The 21,820-nt window shown below is 42.7% G+C and overlaps 1 protein-coding gene across 1 annotated transcript in view; it reads left to right on the top strand.

Annotated features, from left to right (window-relative positions):
- SAMD13 (sterile alpha motif domain containing 13) overlaps positions 1 to 21,498 on the top strand; it is a 33,170-nt gene extending 11,672 nt beyond the window's left edge. The window contains exons 2-4 of the mRNA XM_077450356.1: positions 794 to 878; positions 6,736 to 6,847; positions 12,982 to 21,498. Coding sequence (XP_077306482.1) covers positions 794 to 878; positions 6,736 to 6,847; positions 12,982 to 13,125 — 341 coding nt within the window. The 3' untranslated portion in view covers positions 13,126 to 21,498. The remainder of the gene's footprint in view (positions 1 to 793; positions 879 to 6,735; positions 6,848 to 12,981) is intronic.
- The last annotated feature ends 322 nt before the right edge of the window (positions 21,499 to 21,820 follow it).

Raw genomic sequence — 21,820 nt, 5'->3', positions numbered from 1 at the left:
GCCCACACACGATTGCATTTTCCGATAACATAATCTGATCTGACTTTTTCCATTGGAATTTCCCACCGTGTGTATACGATTAATGCCACGCACACGACCGATTTTTCTGTCAGAATAAACTCTGACGGTTGTTCCAACGGAGTTCCGCTGAAACGGACTTTCCTACACATGGTCACACCAAAGTCCGATCGTTTAGAACGTGATGACGTACGAAGGGACTGGAAAAAGGAAGTTCAATACCCAGTAGCCAATAGATGCCCATGTGTAGTCTTTGGTCCGTCGGACCAGCATACAGACGAACGGTTTTCCTGATAGGAATTGATTCCGTTGGAAAGATTTAAAACATGTTCTATTTCTAGGTCCATCAGAAAAAAAGTCCACTGAAGCCCACACACAATCAGAATATCCGATAAAATGATTCCGTCTGACTTTTTCTGCTGGAAAGTCCGAACGTGTGTACACGGCATAAGTGTCCAGAGCACCCCACACATGAGTGGCAACACTTTCCCGAGACAAGAAACGACAAAAAGAATGCAGAGCCGGACACATCTCCCTCCCGCTGCATTCCTCTTGCCGTTGCTTGTCTCTGGAAAGTGTTCACAGCCAAAACACTCGGCCATCTTGTTCACAGTTGTTGTCAGATCGGCCGCGGCCGGAGGGGAGGACGGCAAGTCAGAAAAAGGGTTTTAAAGCACTTTGAAACACAGGGCTTGTATAGGGAAAGGTCATGTATGTGCCATGGATCTAGGTATTCACAAATTTACTGATGTGCTTTTATTTTCCTACACGCCAGTTGTGGAAACCAAAGAAATCACCAGCCAATCACAGGACGCAGGGAGCATGGAAAATAAGGAGAATGGCTCTGTGGATTCTAAAAAGTAAGTTTGGGTTGGTTCACATGAAACATTTTGGGGAATTAATAAAGGGTGTCTATGTCTCTCTTTAGAATTCCATTGTGTCTCCATACAACAAATGTCAGTGTTTGTCTTAAATGCATGTACAGTGCCTTGAAAAAGTACAGGTATAACCCACTTTTAAGTACACAATGGGGTTTATTTACTAAAGCTGGAAAGTGCAAAATCAGGCTCCCTTCTGCATAGAAACCAATGAACTTCCAGGTTTTATTACAAAAGCTTAAAGTGGTTGTAAACCCTTACAAACCACTTTGACCTACAGGTAAGCCTAGATTAAGGCTTACCTGTAGGTCCAAGAAATATCTCCTAAACCTACACAGTTTAGGAGATATTTGCCAAAACACAGGCACCGCTGTCAACGGCGATATGCCGCGAGTGGCGGCTCCCGTGCGCACGCGCGGGAGTGACGTCATCGCGGCTTCGTCGAATGACAGCGGCGGAGCGGCGAGATCCACCAAGAAGATGGATGCGGCGGACTACAGGGGACAGCGGTGACTTCGCTGGCTCCTGTGTCAGGTAAGTGACACATAATGGACTACTATGCGATGCATAGTAGTCCATTATGCTTTACCTTTGCAGGGAATCAAAGAGGAAGTAAACTCATCAGGGTTTACTTCCTCTTTAATTGAACAATCTGGGGTTAGAAGTTCATTGGTTTCTATGCAGAAGTGATCCTGATTTTGCACTTTTCAGCTTTAGTAAATAAACCCCATTGTGTAATTAAAAGTGGGGTATGCCTGTATGCATAACCCTTAACATTTTTCACATTTTTTCATGTTATAACCAAAAACGTAAATGTCTTTTATTGGGATTTTATGTGATAGACCAACACAAAGGGGCACATAATTGTGAAGTGGAAGGAAAATAATAAATGTTTTTCTTTTTTTTTTTTTTACAAAGAAATATGTGAAAAGTGTGGTGTACATTTGTATTCAGCCCCCTTTACTCTGATACCCCTAACTAAAAGCTAGTGGAACCAATTTCCTTCAGAAGTCACCCAATTAGTAAATCCACCTGCAACATAGACCCCATACACACCATACAACTTTTGTTGTCTGATTTCCTTTAGATTTACCAAAACCATGTAATACAAGGGCTCGCCTGATTGCATACAAATTGAAACTCTTAAGGGTTGACCTCATATTATATGTAAATTGGTATATAAAGAGTAGCGCTAAATGTGATAGTCTGGTTAGAATGTGCCAGGACCACCTACCTTGCAAAAGTGAAAAAAAATATTAAAATAATAAACTAGTGACCTGTACTAGAGTGATATCAAATAAAATTACAAAAAATATTATAATATCAAATCCAAAAGCACAAAAAGTATGATCAGTGAAAGAAATTAGTATCAAATTTAAAAGATACAAAATTGTAACCCGGGCAGGTATTAACATCTCACATGTATAAACCTGAAAATAGGCTGGTGGTGAACTTGCACAGAAAATTAAATTATTACAACATAAATGAGTATAAAACGTGCAGAAAAGTCTTTATGTGAAAAAGTCCAACATGCAAAAAACCCACGTGGTTTGATTTGGGCATTCCTCGGGACCCCAAAAGATTTATGTTGACACGCAATCACTAATGTGACAGTACCACCACCTGTAAAGATGCGAGCTTACCGAATAGCTCAGACCCAAAAGAACCTACGTTCTATGAGTCAATAGAGCTTGGAAGTGTCAGCTGGCAACATAGGATGCGATATGTGGAACTGCATCCCCAAACCTTTCAAAAAGGTCCGTCTCCACACAGGGGTCAAATTTCAACCGGTATAATGGAAAAGGATAGAGAAGACCATATAGCGTAATTCCATATGACAACGAAAAGTTTATTAAAAAGTAACACACTTACATTTTAAAAGTTTTTCAAGTGCTTGTAAAAGAATTTTGGCGGCAGTGGAGTCCTCCCGACGCGTTTCGTCTCAGTAGACTTGTTCTGTTGGCTGCTCATTTGAAATCTTTTAGGCAGTGCAGTGTTCTTTTGAGCTCATATTATATGGTTTTGGTAAATCTGAAGAAAAAAATCTACATCAAATTGTATAGTGTGTATCAACCTTTAATCTCAATATAAATACAGCTGTTCTGTGAAGCCCTCAGAGATTTGTAATACCGGACTTTTCGACGGACTAGGTCCGAAGATCTTCCAGACGGACTTTCCGAACAAACGGACTTTGCCACACACAATCACACCAAAGTCTGACGGATTTGAACGTGATGACGTACGACCGGACTAGAATAAGGAAGTTCATAGCCAGTAGCAAATAGATGCCCTAGTGTCAGTTTTCGTCCGTCACACTAGCATACAGACGGACAGATTTTTTCGACCGGACTCGAGTCCGTCGGAAAGATTTATAATGTGTTTTATTTCTAGGCCCGTCTGACTTTTGGGAAAAAAAGTCTGCTGGAGCCCATACACAATCGTAATATCCAACGGATTCATTCCGTCGGACCTAGTCCGTCGAAAAGTCAGTTCGCGTGTATGCGGCATTAGAGAACCTTAGTGAACAAACAGCATCATGAAGGCCAAGGAACACACCAGATGGGTCAGGGATAAAGTTGTGGAGGAGTTTAGAGCCGGGTTGGGTTATCATTTTGAGGGGACAGGAAATTTACTGTTATACAAGTTGTACACTCACTACTTTACATTGTAGCAAAGTGTAATTTCTTGAGTGTTGTCACATGAAAAGATAGAATTAAATATTTACAAAAATGTGAGGGGTGTACTTACTTTTGGGAGATACTGTATATATATATTTTTTTGCTTTTTTAACTACTTTCCGACCGCCGGCTGTCAAATGGTCAGGCGGCGGACCTATTGTGGCGATCGTGCGCGCGCATCCCTGTTTCTACAGTGGTGGCGTGTCACGGAGACACCGCTCGCCACCGAAGGGGGCGAACAGCCATTGGGTATGGCTGTTTACCATGTGATCGACCGTGATGAAGTCACGGCCAATCACAGATGGTCACACCCCCACTGTGCACAGCGCATGCGCGCTATCGCGAGCGCGCTGCGCGTGCATGTTGGTGGCGGCGTGTTCCCCGGGAACACTGCTCGTCACCGACGCTGGTAAACAGCCATTGGCCGGCTGTTTACCCACGTGATCGGCTGTGATCGTTTCACAGCAGATCACTAAAATGTAAGCAAACCGCGGTAACGAGATGTTACCGGGTTCTCCTCCTCACACACCGATCGTGTGTGAGGAGGAGATTGCGGTAACATCTCGTGAACTCTTACAGTTTACACCAATCACACTGATTGCCCCCCCAATAAAGAGGACCTGTCACCACCCCTCATAGTACATGTCACTCACAGTCCATCAGAGTACCCGAGTACCTGTCACAGCCCATCAAAGTACTCGAGTACCTATCACAGCCCATCAGAGTACCCGAGTACCTGTCACGGCCCATCAGAGTACCCGAGTACCTGTCACAGCCCATCAAAGTACTCGAGTACCTGTCACAGCCCATCAAAGTACCTGAGTACCTGTCACGGCCCATCAGAGTACCCGAGTACCTGTCACGGCCCATCAGAGTACCCGAATACCTGTCCCAGCCCATCAGAGTACCCGAATACCTGTCCCAGCCCATCAGAGTACCTGTCCCAGTCCATCTGAGTACCCGAGCACCTGTTACAGTTCATCTGCGTACCTGTCACAGTTCATCTGAGTACCTGAGTACCTGTCACGGGTTCATCTGAGTACCCGAGTACCTGTCACAGTCCATATGAGTACCTGAGTACCTATCACTGCCCTTCAGAGTACCCAAATACCAGTCACCAGGCCATCAGAGAACCTGTCACCAGGCCATCAGAGTACCTGAGTACCTGTCACCAGGCCATCAGAGTACCCGAGTACCTGTCACCAGGCCATCAGAGTACTAGAGTACCTATCTGCAGCCCATCAGAGTACCCAAGTACCTATTTGCAGCCCATGCCTCATAGAATATATGTTGGGGTGTTTACTTTCCAAAATGGGGTCATTTTGTGGGTAATTGCACTGTCCTGGTGCTCCAGGACCTTCAAAAGTGTGATGGGTAGGAATGAAATGAGATGTGTCATTCATGCTCCTAGAACGCCTGAAGGTACTACTTCAATGTTCGGCCTCTGTATGTGACCAGGCTGTGTAAAAGTCCTACACATGTGGTATCGCCATACTCGGGAGGAGTAGCAAAATGTGTTTTGGGGTGTAATTTTTGCTATATACATGCTATGTGTTAGAAATATCTTATAAATTGACAACTTTGTGTAAAAAAAAATGCGTTTTCATTTTTTTCCACATATTCCAAAAACTTCTGGAAAGAAATGAACCATTCAAAAGACTCATTATGCCTAATGCCGCGTACACACGAGCGGATTGTATGGCGTACTTAGTCCGTCATACAATCCGACGGACAGTCCGTCGTACTTTCCACTGAACGGACTTGACCACACACAGATACACAAACAGTCCGTCGAAAGCTTGCGCGATGACGTGTACAGCACGTACGACGGGACTAGAAATAGGAAGTCCAAGACACAGCAAAGCACCCTTCCGCCGTGTAAATCCTTTCTGGGCATGCGCCATTCTTAGTCCGTCGAACTAGCATACTGACGACCGTATTGTCCGCTGAAACCAAAGTACGACGGACAGAATTTCGAAAAAACCGAAATACTTAGTACTCCGGACTGCACGCTGAAAAAGTCCACTGAAGCCCACACACGAGCGGATTGTCCGCTGAAATGTGTTTCGACGGACTAAGTACGCCATACAATCCGCTCGTGTGTACGCGGCATCACAGATTATACGTTGGGATGTTTGCTTTCCAAAATGGGGTCATTTTATGGGAAATTCCATTGTCCTGGTACTCCAGGGCCTTTAAAAGTGTAATAGGTGGCTGTGAAATGAGATGCGTCATTTGTCATTGCTCGTAGAACGTCTGAAGGTACTACTTCAATGTTGGTGCTCTGTATGTGGCCAGGCTGTGTAAAAGTCTCACGCATGTGGTATCGCCATAATCGGGAAGATTAGCAGAATGTATTTTGGGGTGTAATTTGTTGTATGCATTTGCTGTGTGTGAGAAATAACCTGATAATATGACAATATTGGAAAAGAAAATAATAATTAAAAAAAAATCTTAATTTTTCAAAGAATTGTGGGAAAAAAATTACAACTTAAAAAAACTCACCATGCTACTTACTTAATACCTTGGAATGTCTACTTTCTAAAAAGAGGTCATTTGGGGGGTATTTGTACTTTCCTGATTTGTTAGTGTCTCAAGTAATGAGATACACCTGATATACTGAAGGCCTGATCAGATGTGATCAAATTTCAGTGATCGGCACCATAGTTTGTAGACTCTATAACTTTCACAAAGACCAAATAATACATATTAATGTGGGTTATTTTTACCAAAGATATGTAGCAGTATAAATTTTGGCCAAAATTTATGAAGAAAAATTACTAATTAGCAAAAATGTATGACAGAAACAAAGAAAAAGGCATTTTTTTCACAAAATTTACGTTTTATTTTATTTATAGCACAAAAAATAAAAAACCCACTAGTGATTAAATACCACTAAAAGAAATCTCTATTTGTGTGGAAAAAAGGACGCAAATTTCATATGGGTACAGTGTTACATGACTGAGTAATTGTCATTCAAACTGTGAGAGCGCTGAAAGCTGAAAATTGGTCTGGTCAGGAAGGGGGTGTAAGTGCACTGTATTGAGGTGGTTAATGTTGACAAATGCCTTAATTGATACAGAAAGCTTGGGGCTGGGCTCTGTTGTCCTGTGCAGTAACAAACTCTATTACCCTCAGTTACCTCTGATTTGTTGTTGTAGCTCGGTGGAGAATGGAAGACCTCCGGATCCGGCACATTGGGCTGTGGATGATGTTGTCAGTTACTTCACAGCAAATGGATTTGAGGAGCAAGCCAGCGCGTTTAAGGAACAGGTAAAATGGCCTAATGGGAACTCTGCATGTACCCACGGACATTAGGGATGAGCTCAGGCGTGCTTGGATCCTTGTTCTAACCTCCCTGAGCCATCCCACCAGGAAGATGTTGCAACGCCCCCCCCCCCTTACCCCAGCCAGATGTATACAAGGAGCGTGTATGAGTGCCCGTTCACACAGGGGCGACGCGACTTGCAGCGCGACTCACAGACGCGACCTGCACACGACTTCAGCGCCGACTTGCAAAACGACATCTGTATAGAAGTCAATGCAAGTCGCCTGAAGTCGCCCCAAAAAATAGTACAGGAACCTTTTTCTAAGTCAGAGCGACTTGAGTCGCTCCTATTAGAACGGTTCCATAGTACAGAACGGGGCGTGACTTGTCAGGTGGCTAAGTCGCCTGACAAGTCGCGGTAGTGTGAACGGGCACTAAGTGTGGCTAGACATGACTTGAGATTTGGTTGTTGCCTTGCTGACCAATATCATCCTGATAATTGTCTGATCATTGAGTAATCAGTGAGTAACACCGCACAACCTGACCAAATATTTTGGAGCAACCAAGGGTATGTGTTTTTATTTTTTTTTCGGATCATATTTCCACCAAGATAACCCTCAGGTCTGAGTTTTTTCGCTCCCCTTTACCTTGCAGAAAGCATTAACACGTAAATTCTAAAGACACACTGTTTGATTGACATTTTCCCTTCTATTACGGTCATTTTAATGAAAAAAAACACCATCCTAATCAATGTACATCTGTCACATGACCAGCTCTCTCCCAACATGTCTACAGGGAAACATAAGCAGGAGGAGCTTCTAGGCCTCAGTTACTGGTCACATGTTAAAAAAAAAAAAACAGCCTTTGGAATACAGAGTAAAAATAAATAATTAATATTAATAAACTGTTTTAAATTGTCATACAAATGTATATTTGAAATCAAATCTTTATTATTTTTTAGCAATAACATGGTGTGGGTGGATTTCTGCCAGTCACATGCTGTGTTCCGCCTCTCCAGCCTGTGCCCTAGAATAACAGGGAGATGAGGCCTCCATTAAGCAACATATACCCCCCCCCCCCATAATGTTTAGCTGGTTGGTGGGCATGGAGGAGGAGGGAGGGAGAGGGCTGTCATTTAGCACTGTGTATACACCCACATGTATGACTCTATAGTGACATGGACTGCTCAGATGTGATAGGGAGGAAATGCTCAGCACAGAAACTCACTGAAAAATGAGCACGTGCAGAGCTGTCTTCACTGCTTTGCCAATTCCCTAGCCGAATTGGGAACACGAACAGAAGGCAGAGATATAAAGCAGCAGGATCAACCAGGTTTTTTTTTTTGCAGAATACAGAAAACAAATTTCATAGTGAGTGAGTATGAACAGCATGTAATACACCATTTATTGATCGTTTTTATGATGTAGTAAGACTTTAACCACTAGCCAACCAGCCGCCATCATTATACTGTGGCAACTTGGCTCTTTCCTGCAAATCGCCGTAGCTGTATGCTGGCCCTTTAAACAGCTATAGCAGGCACACGCATGCTGGCTGCACAGCGGGGGACCCGATTCGCTTGGACCCGATGACCGCCGGCCATGCGCGATTGCGGGCACGAGAGCCAGAACAGGGATGTGTGAGTGTAAACACACACATCCCTGTTCTGACAGGAGAGGAGAGACAGATCGTCTGTTCCTACTAAGTAGGAACAGACGATCTGTCTCCTGCTCTAGTCAGTCACATCCCCCCACAGTGAGAACACACCTAGGGAACACATTTAACCCCTTGATCACCCCCCTAGTGTTAACTCCTCCCCTACCAGTGGCATTTACACAGTAATCAGTGCATTTTTATAGCACTGATCGCTGTATAAATGTCATTGGTCCCAAAAATGTGTCAAATGTCACAGATCGCCACCATTACTAGTAAAAAGAAAAAAATTTTTTACCAAAAATATGTAGAAGAATATATATATCGGCCTAAACTGATGAAATTCATTTTTTTACATTTTTCTTGGGGGTATTTATTATAGCAAAAAGTATAAAATATTGTTCTTTTTTCAAAATTGTCGCTCTTTTTTTGTTTATAGCGCAAAAACTAAAAAAACGCAGGAGTGATCAAATACCACCAAAAGAAAGCTCTATTTGTGGGAAAAAAGGACATAAATTTCCTTTGGGTACAGCGTCGCAAGACCGCAAAATTGTCAGTTAAAGCGACGCAGTGCCGTATTGCAAAAAATGGCCTGGTCATTAAGGGAGAAAATCCTTCCGGGCCTGAAGTGGTTAAATCGTATGTTCGTTTTTTCCACAATATAATGAAACATCGGTTTGGTGGGCAGATCATTCTCTCTAATAACTATGACCAACTTAGAACTCGAATGCGGCATTTTGCAATGTAATTATCTTTTGTATTGTGTGACATCAGATTCATTCTATTGTCCCATTCACATCTGTGAGACCTGCATTGCCCAACATGCGTTAATGTGCAATCTGTGTACTTACCTAAACTAATCCAACCCAGTCATGGGATCCTGCAGCTCCAACTGTGTAAGAGAGAGCTTGACAACAGCTGTGAACTCAGGGAGTCCTGATGTCACCCATAGGCTCCTATGGCCCAGCTTTTGTCAGAGCTCCCTCCTCTCCCCTGCAGCAGCCACCCACTGACACAGGGTAGATGGATCATGTGATTAGGTCAGAGCAGAGTAACTATAGATAAATACACAGATCTTTTTTATACAAGGTAGGCAGGATAGGTAGGAGGAGAGGAGGAAACATTTTTAAGAAAGTGTTAGGTTTTTCTTCCACTTTAAGGGTCAGATTTAGAGGATGAGATTAAAGTTAGTTTAAGGCTAGGTTCACACCTGTGCAGGTTGCAGTTGTTGCATTTTCCCAGTGCAGTTTTTTAAATGCATTTTTTATGGGTTTACGCTGCATTTCCATTAAAGTCTAGGGAACCAAAAACACAGCCTGCTGTGGGCAAAAAAGTACCTGACCCTTTCCAAACAAAACACCGGTTTAAAATAGGGATGCACCGATGCCAGATTTTATTGATGAGTATGAGCACCGATACTTACAGTCAAAAACTAGCCAATACCGAGTACCAATACTTTACGATGCGATTTGCTTCTATACAAAACAAATGCGATTTTAACAGGAAAGCCATGCGATTCTTATCAGAATCGCATGCACTTCCCCCCACTTCTCCTGTGTGTGTGAACCCAGTAAAGTAAGCAAAGGGCCATGTAGTGAAGTGTTGCAATAGGCAGTTTATTAAAATGTAACAACTCACAAAGTAAATATCTAGTCAAATCCATATCTGTAGTGTCCCCGTCCCGCCGACGATAGCAAACCACGGCCGCCGGAGGAAAGAGATTCTGTAGACTGGTGTCTTTTATTCACATAATGAGTTGTCCTTAGGAGCACCTTCTTAAATTAACAGGACTAATCTGTGTACCACATGAGCACCTACTGCAGCCAGTCTGTGAGAGGCAGAATTATTGTTGGTTGGTAGGTTGGGGATCAACTTATTTATTTACTTACTTATTTTACACACTGAACTGCAACTCAATTTATAACATTTGTATTGTGTTTTCTTTCTGGATTTTTGGTTGATATTCTGCCTCTATCATTGATAAAAAATTATTATTATTATTAGACCCTTCATTTCTATGTAATTGGTCAAACTTACAAAATCAGCAGGGGATCAAATAATGATTTTCCCCCACTGTAGAACACTGTGCCTACACTGCAAGGGTTAACTGCTCTTTAATCTAGAGAGATCAGCAATGGCAGCCTATATATTCTCACACTACACATATTGTAAAATTCAGATGCTCCACCCAACATCCCTTTCCCATACTACGGCATAAAAATACCTGACCCTGCTTTCTTTGTGTTAAATGCCTGCTATGATTTAAATTCAGCTCTAGGGGGCACTCTAAACACAGATATCATTTTAGGATTAAACATGTAAAAGGAGGACAGTTCTTTACACTTTAAAATGTTTAAGAAAACACAAAAAAAAAAAAAACACACTCACATATATAGATAGATATAGATATAGATATATATATATACACACACACAGATATATATATATATATATATATTTGTGTGTGTGTATATGTATATATATATATATATATATATATATATATATATATATATATATATATATATATATATATATATATAAAATGTTTGTTTTTTTAGCATGAAGGGAAAATTACTGGTTTTATCTCTTGTGTCACTTGTTTGCGTTATGTTTAATAATGCTAAGAGTAAATTGCAAAATGAAATCACAAATAAGAGGCAAATGAAAAAAAAATCATATTCTGACTATGCTAAATTGGCAAAAGGTGACATTGCATTAGTTGTCATGGATGACAGAAAGGTGAATATTAATATCTTACTTTTTCTCCTCCTTTCTGTTTCCATCTCCTTTTCTCTTTGCTCTCTCCATCTCTCTTTTTCTCATTCTCGCCCTCTTATTCTCTATGTCTCTTTCTCTGCCTCCCCCATGTCTGTTCCTCGTCTTTCTACTCTTTCCCCGCCTCCAAATATATCTCTCACCCTCTTGTTTTTATTCTGTTATCTCCACTGTCCTCATTTTTTTCTTTTCCTCTCCTGATTGTCCACCACCTTCCCTCTCCTGACTGTCCACCACCTTCCCTCTCCTGACTGTCCACCATCTTCCCTCTCCTGACTGTCCACCACCTTCCCTCTCCTGACTGTCCACCACCTTCCCTCTCCTGACTGTCCACCACCTTCCCTCTCCTGACTGTCCACCATCTTCCCTCTCCTGACTGTCCACCACCTTCCCTCTCCTGACTGTCCACCACCTTCCCTCTCCTGACTGTCCACCACCTTCCCTCTCCTGACTGTCCACCACCTTCCCTCTCCTGACTGTCCACCACCTTCCCTCTCCTGACTGTCCACCACCTTCCCTCTCCTGACTGTCCACCACCTTCCCTCTCCTGACTGCCCACCACCTTCCCTCTCCTGACTGCCCACCATCTTCCCTCTCCTGACTGTCCACCACCTTCCCTCTCCTTACTGTCCACCACCTTCCCTCTCCTGACTGTCCACCACCTTCCCTCTCCTGACTGTCCACCACCTTCCCTCTCCTGACTGTCCACCACCTTCCCTCTCCTGACTGTCCACCACCTTCCCTCCCCTTACTGTCCACCACCTTCCCTCTCCTGACTGTCCACCACCTTCCCTCTCCTGACTGTCCACCACCTTCCCTCTCCTGACTGTCCACCACCTTCCCTCTCCTGACTGTCCACCACCTTCCCTCTCCTTACTGTCCACCACCTTCCCTCTCCTGACTGTCCACCACCTTCCCTCTCCTGACTGTCCACCACCTTCCCTCTCCTGACTGTCCACCACCTTCCCTCCCCTTACTGTCCACCACCTTCCCTCTCCTGACTGTCCACCACCTTCCCTCTCCTTACTGTCCACCACCTTCCCTCTCCTGACTGTCCACCACCTTCCCTCTCCTGACTGTCCATCACCTTCCCTCCCCTTACTGTCCACCACCTTCCCTCTCCTGACTGTCCACCACCTTCCCTCTCCTTACTGTCCACCACCTTCCCTCTCCTGACTGTCCACCACCTTCCCTCTCCTGACTGTCCACCACCTTCCCTCTCCTTACTGTCCACCACCTTCCCTCTCCTGACTGTCCACCACCTTCCCTCTCCTGACTGTCCACCACCTTCCCTCTCCTGACTGTCCACCACCTTCCCTCTCCTTACTGTCCACCACCTTCCTTCTTTTGACTGTCCACCACCTTCCCTCTCCTGACTGTCCACCACCTTCCCTCTCCTTACTGTCCACCACCTTCCTTCTCCTGACTGTCCACCACCTTCCCTCTCCTTACTGTCCACCACCTTCCTTCTCCTGACTGTCCACCACCTTCCCTCTCCTGACTGTCCACCACCTTCCCTCTCCTTACTATCCACCACCTTCCCTCTCCTTACTGTCCACCACCTTCCCTCTCCTGACCGTCCACCATCTTCCCTCTCCTGACCGTCCACCATCTTCCCTCTCCTGACCGTCCACCATCTTCCCTCTCCTGACCGTCCACCATCTTCCCTCTCCTGACCGTCCACCACCTTCCTTCTCCTTCTCTGTCATAGGAAATTGATGGGAAATCTCTTCTTCTGATGACCCGAAATGATGTCTTAACGGGACTTTCCCTGAAGTTGGGTCCAGCTCTAAAAATCTATGAGTATCATGTAAAGCCCCTGCAGATGCAGCATACGAAGAACACATCTCCATAATACAAGAAAACATTGGCTTGTTTTGTGGCCACAGGACAATTGTGTTTTGTTTGACCAACATTATGGAAATCTGCCACCAAATCGGAGCCAGCAATGATATATCCTGGAGGATTCCTAACCAAGAGAGTTCACAAGTCCGTAGCTCTCAACTGTCCCAAGTTATGGATCCTGGAAGAGGTGGGGCTCAGGGGAGTGAGTGTGTAAAAAAAACTTTGTAAAAAGAGGGTTGCGTAGAATATAGGGTGAGATTTAAACTTATTATAACATTTCAGGGGAGGTAGAAAAAATGTTTGCAATTTTTTGCTAAATTTTGGTGGCTCTTATTTGAAAAATGTTCAGTAGCTGTTGTTGGTGAGCTACAAAAGAGAGCACACCCTAGAAAGCCTGTGCAATATATTTTTCCTAAGGTGTTTACCCATATTGTAGAATCACTTTTGAACTTATAGCTTTGACAATCTTTATAAAGCTGGATTTATAAAAAAAATTTAAAGATAATAGACATACAAAGGGGAGTCCACTGCATAGTCAAGGGCCCTTTTTGATGGGCGCTGAACTTTGTTGACCCCTCTACAAGGTCATCTCTAGGTAAGTTTCATATGATAAAAACAGAGTGCATTCCAGACAAGGTGAATCTTGGCAAGTCTTGTGTTATACTCTTTTTACCATCTGCGCACCACCTACCTGCACTATACCACCTTCATTCTAATTGGAAGGCTTTCCATAAGATTTTGGAGTGTGTTTATGAGAATTTGTGCCCATTAGGCCAAAAAAGCATTTGTAAGGTCAGGATGTTGGATGCAAAGAACTAACACTCTAATTCATCCCAAAGGTGTTCAGTTGGGTTGAGGTCAGGGCTTTTTGCAGACCACTTGTGTTTCTCCACACCATCAAACCATGACATCAATTCATGTCCATATGGAGCTGGCCTTGTGCACAAAAAGGGCCTTCGGCAAGCTCTTTTTTCATGGTTGGAAGAGAACAATTGTCTAAAATGTTGTTGTACACTGTAACAATAAGAGTACCTATAATTGAAAACACCTGAACTCAATAATTTGTAGGAGTGTCCACATACCTTCAACATTTATCTACCTTCTGAAAGTATTGCTTATACTGCTGGTACATTTTTTGCTTTGTCTCTACTGGTGGCCATTGCATCTTGACCAAGAACATGCTCCACAAAAGGCTCACTTTCATTCTCATCTCTATATTGTCAGCACTTTGTCCTTGGAAGAAGCCCTTGTTCAGTAGGGACATTGTCATCTCCAAAATGGTCCTGGATCTATAAAAACACCAAAATCTCTAATGCTAGCTCCTGCTGGTAGATGATGCCAGAGTAAGCCTATTCTCCCTTGAGTTTGTGCTGCACTCAAATGCTGTGCTTCAGATGTCAACACTGAATTAAGAACCCTGGCATTCGTTCAAAGCAGTTTCCTTAGACCTGATGAGTTCTAAGAACCAGTTTCTTGTGCTCAGCATCACAGTTGCATACAATTACAAAAAAACAAACAAACTGCCACGTGACGGAAAAAGTCACAGTTTTTTTTCAGTTGGTATGAATAGCTTACCCTTGCTAGACCTGAATAATCATACCATGCACATATGACCACGTCATTGCCAGACTCTTGCAATGTTACAGTGATGTCTGATGACCCACCACTGACAAGAGTCATCTGAAGCCACCAGAAGATCAAAAAAAAAAATGCGAAGAAGTGCTGATTCCCTGATGCATTGTGGTGGAAGATGGTGTTTGAGTGTCATCTTGTCTCATAGGCCCAAGTCTGCCAGACGTAACATGTTTTTAGAGTATACTTATATGCGCTTAGTACAGTAGTTGTTCTATTCATTAGGCCCAGCTATTCACATGTGCCTCTCATCTCCATGTTGGCATTAGCTCTATGTGAACTATAAGCCCTTGTACACACGATCGGAGATTCCGACGGAATGTGTCCGATCGGAGCGTTTTGTCGGATATTCCGACTGTGTGTGGTCTACATCGGACTGTTTCCTTTGGAATATCCGTCGTAACAAATTATCCAACTTGCCGGAAATATTTTCCGACAAAATGCTCCGATCGGACATACTCCGATCATGTGTAGAGAATTCCGATCGAACAAAGTGCCACGCATGCTCAGATCAAATTCCTACATCAAAACTATTGGCTACTAGCCTGAACGTAGTGCCATCGTAATGAAATTACGTCATCACGTTCTGAAAGATCGGATTTTTTGACAACTTTGTCCGACCGTGTGTATGCAACAATTTCGGAACAAGATCCGACGGATTTGGTTGTCGGAATCTCCGACCATGTGTACAAGGGCTTACAGTGATGTCTGATGACCCACCACTGACAAGAGTCATCTGAAGCCACCAGAAGATCACAAAAAACATGTGAAGAAGTGCTGATTCCCTGATGCATTGTGGTGGAAGATGGTGTTTGAGTGTCATCTTGTCTCATAGGCCCAAGTCTGCCAGACGTAACATGTTTTTAGAGTATACTTATATGTGCTTAGTACAGTAGTTGTTCTATTCATTAGGCCCAGCTATTCACATGTGCCTCTCATCTCCGTGTTGGCATTAGCTCTATGTGAGCTATAAGGCTGCACAGTGTTTTAGTCCACAATCTAGCTGTCTCCTCTAGATACCACATTTGAAAGTTTATTTTATGCATGAAAACATGCCATGATTTGTACTTATTATGATGCAGTGTTACAATATTTGTACATGCTTGTTTCATTGTATGGTTACAATTTTGCAAGGTTGTATAACTCTTTTTTGTTAAGTGCATCTACAGCCAAAACTTGTATTTTTCGCTTGACTAGAGTAGGGAAGGTAGACCGTTTATCGTGTTTGTATGGGAAATGCACAATTTTTCATTGGTCACCAGAATGGGAGAAGAGAGGAAAGATTCCAATGGGCACACCCATTGTGGGGACAGTTGTCTAACATTCCTCTCACTTTGGAGAGATTTCTTCTTACTTCTTGTTAGGTACCCAGATCAGGAAGGAAGGGGAAATCTCTCCTATAGGACACAGAAGGCAAAAAAAAAATTATTGGGATTTCATATTGTACAACTTTTAGGTTTTGGCTGGAAAATACTCTTTACAAAAATTGTGGAAATAGTAACACCATTACCCCAACAAGGAAACAGACGCTATAGAGAAAAAATATTTCTGATATGCTTGTTTGGTCATTATTACCCCCCCCCCCCCTTAATACAGATATTTATATAGCGCCATCAAATTACGCAGCTCTTTACATACTGTACATTCACATTAGTCCGTGCCCTTGAGGAGCCTACAGCATTTGGAGGAAAATTCCCATATAGTTTATTTTCCCAGAGATATACGTATATTCATCTTATGGCTCTATACGTGTAATAGAACACAATGAGTCCTATTCAGTGTTAAACTAAAGATTCTACGCAGAACGAATATACATCAAGCCCAACTCCAAGTTGGACCAATAGCACCCTTCATTCTTGCCCACCTCCTTGCATATTTTTTTATTTACTATGCTTTCCTTTAAATAATTTTAGGGTGCTCTGGCACTGATAATGTTGACAAGTTAAGTGTAAGCACCTTAGGTCAGCTGCCTGCCTGTTTAATGTCGAACTCCAGCCAGCTGTCCCTCCCCCCTTCAACTAATTGTTAAGTTCGTTTTTAAAATCGCAACCTAGATGCCCCATTTTACTTATCTAAAACACCACCTGAAGGTCACTTTATATTGCTCAAGTCCAGGATCCCTTCCTGAAGCACTTTGTACCCTGATGAAGGGGGAACTTTTGAGTCACCAAAATGCGTTGACTCGAACCAAATCTGGTTTTAGTAAAACTGATTTACTTGGACGAGCCTGCTAATTGACTCACCCAACACCAGCAATAAAAACCCAACAGGATTTTTTTTTTAAACCTCCCACTCCCCCGCCACCAAAAAAGTTGCGACTGCTTCCTTATATCATTGGGTATCTTACATGTTCTTTTTGTATGGATCTGTGGGCTCCTTTCCTGGACATCTGTTAGATGCTAAATTATTTCTCCTGTGATATTAGCCCTTTAATACTTTAGTATTATATAAGCCTGTAAACTCTGCTTCAGTTATTCATGGACTGTGCCATGTGTTCCCTTGTATGTTTTCATTTTCCCAAACTAAATATACTGGACCTTGTTTATTAAGGTGACTGAAGGAAGGATTGTCTTGAACAGCCCATATTGCTGTTAGCAACTAATCAATTTTTTTCTTTTATCTCACTGTACAGTATGGAAGAATAAAACGCAAATACCAATACAGACTGCCAATGCAGAAACTGCTCACTTGTTGCCGAATTACTTAGGGTTGAAAAAAACTCTGTAAAAAAAGTGCGTTAGCATTTATTTTAAATGGCACCCAAATGCACATAAGTTGTAGTGCACTTTTTGGGGATTTTTTTGGCTCATTTCTGTACATTATCAGCCTATTCAAAAATAATGAGCTGCCTTAAATTCTAAGTCCACCTTTTACAGAAAAATAATAAATGCACATATATTTGCTTTATTTTTTATTTTCTTTGCATAGGAACCTGTAGAGCATTGCATCCATTTTCAGTGGTCAGAGGTTCAATGTCAGGTCCCTGCAGACTTCCTCCAGATCTATGTCCGTACTGAGGTGTGAACTTTCAGTTGGAGAGCTGAAGGAAGTGTCAATGGACTATGAGTGTTCTGTTAAAATCCATGAATCCGTCTGCCGCGGTGGAAGATGGGACTTGTAGTTCATTCTTTCACTTATCTCTGTGAATGAATGTTGCAGCTTTGCTGTCAGAGCCCTGCACAGCAGCACTTATTTAAAAAAATGGCAGCTGTTGCGGGACAGAAGAATTCTCCAAGCACTGTCCTGGTGGATCAGGTTGGGAGTGTTCCAATTTGTACCATGTTACTCCCTAAAAACAGGTAGTATGTAACATGGTGCAACAGGTAGCCTTTAATGCACATAATGGTAATGGGTGACTTAACACATTAGGAACTGACAAAGTGGCTCGTAATGCCGCGTACACACGATCGGAATTCCGGCCAAAAAAAGACAGATGAGAGCTTTTCATCGGAAAATGCGACCGTGTGTATGCTCCATCGGAATTTAGCTGTCCGAATTCCCGCCAGCCAAAAATTGATAGCATGTTCTCAATTTTCCTGACGGAAAAACGTTCCAACTTTTCCAACTTGTTGGAAAATTTTTCCGCCAAACTGGTCCGATAGGACATACTCCGATCATGTGTAGAGAATTCGGATTGGACAAAGTGCCACGCATGCTCAGATCAAATTCCTACATCAAAGCTATTGACTACTAGCCTGAATGTAGTCCCATCGTAACGAAATTACGTCATCACGTTCTGAAAGATCGGATTTTTCGACAACTTTGTCCGACCGTGTGCATGCAACAGTTTCGGACACAATCCGACGGACAAAATCCGACGGATTTGGTTGGCAGAATGTCCGACCCTGTGTACGGGGGCTTAGAGTAAAGTGTTTTAATGGTGTCTCTTTTGAATGCATTTGCATGCTTATGAGTGTTCATTGTCCAAAACAATGGCTTCTTCAGACACCTTGATAAATTAAATCCAGGCTGGAAATCTAGACTAGATTATGGAAACGTATGTTGCTTATTATGTTTAGTTTATGATGATGGTATAATGTTAAGTGTATGCAGTCTTCTTGAACATATATGACCCTCTTCTGATGAAATGTGTATTTCTGGTGTCCTTTAAGCCCTATAGCTTGGACTATTCTGATCATCAAGGAGACGTTTCTAGACAGGGAACTAGAATTTCTTGTGATCTAATGAAATATATTTAAACAAAGATTATGGTATAACTAAAGCCAAAACTTTTTTTGTTACATTACAGTATTGATATCCACCACAGCAGCCTTTTATTCTCCAATACGCCCTCAAATGCTTACAATTTGTTGTTAGAAAATCTGCTTGCTCCTTCCCACTAAGCGTTGTAACCCCTAACTTCCAGTCAAGAGCGTGCACAGTAGGTGTCTTAGAAAGATCACATGACTCTGGGATTTGGGATTAAATGTCCCATCATGTCCAGCATCATAAGAAAGCACATCCCAGCCCATCCTCATGGAGGTGCCAGTCAAGTGGTTTGAAATGCTGCTCTTTTGAAAAGCCAAAGCATTGGCATGCAGAGTATCACCACCCCAAGCTATAGCAGAAGCACATTCGTAAAGGGCAGGGGTCTTGAATTAAAATTTACGGAGGTCCAGTCCGTAAGATTTTCTTTCGGCAGAGTTATGAATCTTATATTCGCACTATAAAACATCACAGCCCCCCTCCCCCCCACCCTATACATCAGTGTCTTTAGCCTACCCTTCACATCATAGCCCCCTCTTTACATCAGTGTTCTCCTCCCCTTCACATCACAAATCACAACCTTCCTTAATATCACAGCTACCCCCTTTACCTTCACTTCTCAGCCTTCTTTACACTGGAGTGCCCCTTTACATTGCAGTGCCCTTCACATCACAGTTCCCCTTTACATCACAGTTCCCCTTTACATCACAGTGCCCCTTTACATCACAGTGTCCCCTTTACATCATAACTTCCCTTTACAACACTGTGTCCCTTTACATCATAGTGTCCCTTTTACAACATAGCGTCCCTTTTAATGTAAACCTTCCCTGACTGTCCTACCTTTGGCAGAGTATAGGCACTTATCAGCTGTGTGAGCTTTCTCGAGCCTCCCGCCCGGCCGCCGCTGTCATCCTCACAGCAGACGGGGGCGAGAGGAGTGGCAGATCTGGACAGAGGGCAGGAGCTGCCCAACTTACTATAATAACAAGCAGGTGATTTTTCCTGCTTGTTAATTTGAAAAGTCTCTTGCTCTTTGTCCTGATCTGCAGCTCCCCCACCTGCCGTGAGGATGACAGCGGCGGCCAGGCAGGAAACTTGGGAGAGCTTACACAGCTGATAAATGACGGCCATGGTCCGGACAGGACTGTCACTTGGTCCAGGTCTGGATCACGGTCCGCCATTTAGTGATCCCTGGTACAGGGTGTCCATTGTGGAGCTCCAGGGAACCCTGCAAGACAATACAGCCACCCTGAAAACAAAAGTGACATTTTAAAGAGGGATTGGAAAGAAGTCAAAGGATGCAAACAGAAGACAGATTTCAATAAATAAAAGCTCTAAAGTGTGCTAATGTATTAAGATGAAGGGTTTGCCACCAATTTTGTTTTTAGCTTTGGGATGGAGCATGGAAGGGTTAGAACTTCTGTCCATTTTTTTCTTGTCCTTTGTGTCCCCATTGGAGAGATCCACCCTCTCTATTTGTCTTGGTGACACACCACTCAGACATAATGTGAGGGAAACATTCTACAGTTGTCACCAGCACAGAAATAAAGAGAAACATCCGATTCCACATCTTTTTAGGTGACACCCGCTAAAGAGGGGATTTCTTCTTATGTCCTGTAGTGCGCTGAGACAGGAAGTGAAGACTGGTACACCCCCCCCCCCCCACCCACAATGGCATGCCGGCAACAAAAAAAGTCATAAGGGGCTTTATCCTGTCCCTACTTTATCTGAAAAGAAGAAAAAAATTGGCTTTAGATATACTTTAATGGAAACAATGGCATTGGCATAGTGAAATTATAATTTAACTTATTTTATAGATTGTTTATTAAAGAGCTACTCATATTTATGATAGATAGATAGATAGATAGATAGATAGATAGATAATATCATAATTCCTACAAATTCCTTGACACGGTCACATACTGATATTTTTAGCAGCTCTTAAAGTCCATTAAAAATTAGTATTTCAGATCTGGGTGGGTGCTGGTGATAGAATCACTCCCAGGCTTCTTATATCGCTCAGGGACTCTCCTAGCGGCAAGATCTCAGCTCCTACATTTCTAGATCTGCTTGCTACTTCCGTTACTTTGGTGTGTCGCACGCCGTGAATGCAGTGGGAGGAGTATGCTGGTGTGGGTGGAGCTAATAGTTCTGCTGTGGAGATCTCACTGGAATGTGCAAGAGCTATAAGAGGACAGTAGGTGATCCAAACTGCCTAGATGTATCCATAACTGAGGAATTTATATCAAGCAGACTTACCCTTTCAGTGGGATATATTTTAACTATATGCTACCCTTTTGCTGTAAAATAATTATAATAATAGAAATGAAAAAGTTATTTTATAAAATTTTGGTGACAATCAATCGAATAAAGTTGAACTTTCTAAGTGTAGGACCAGAACACAATGGTGCTTCTAAACTTGTTGGTGCTGAAACCCTCACAGGAAATATAGATGTATTTTATTAACAGAGTAGATCGCATGAGAGACGATTGCTGATGCTTGACGGTGCTCAAAAATGTACAATAAACATTTATAACATCTGAATATTCTCTGTGTGTGATCTGTACTTATCATAGTTACATAGTTGGTAAGGTTGAAAAAAGACACAAGTCCAACCTGTGTGTGTGTGCGCTTTTATGTCAATATTACATTGTATATCCCTGTATGTTGTGCCCATCTAATAGTTTTTTTAAATGATCTATGCTCCCTGCTGAAACCACTGCTTGTGAAAGAGAATTCCACATTCTAACTGCTCTTACCGTAAAGAACCCCCTACACTGTTTCCAGTTAAATTCCTTTTCCTCTAATTTTAGTAAATGGCCGCGAGTCTTTTTAGATGCCCTTTCACTGAAAAGTTTTATCCCTA

The sequence above is a fragment of the Lithobates pipiens genome, unplaced genomic scaffold, assembly GCF_037356315.1.
Source record: "Lithobates pipiens isolate NorthernLeopardFrog02 unplaced genomic scaffold, aLitPip1_a1.2 Scaffold_23, whole genome shotgun sequence".
NCBI lineage: Eukaryota > Metazoa > Chordata > Amphibia > Anura > Ranidae > Lithobates > Lithobates pipiens.
The sequence above is the reverse complement of the archived record's forward strand: the minus strand, read 5'-3'. Positions and strand labels throughout refer to the sequence as shown.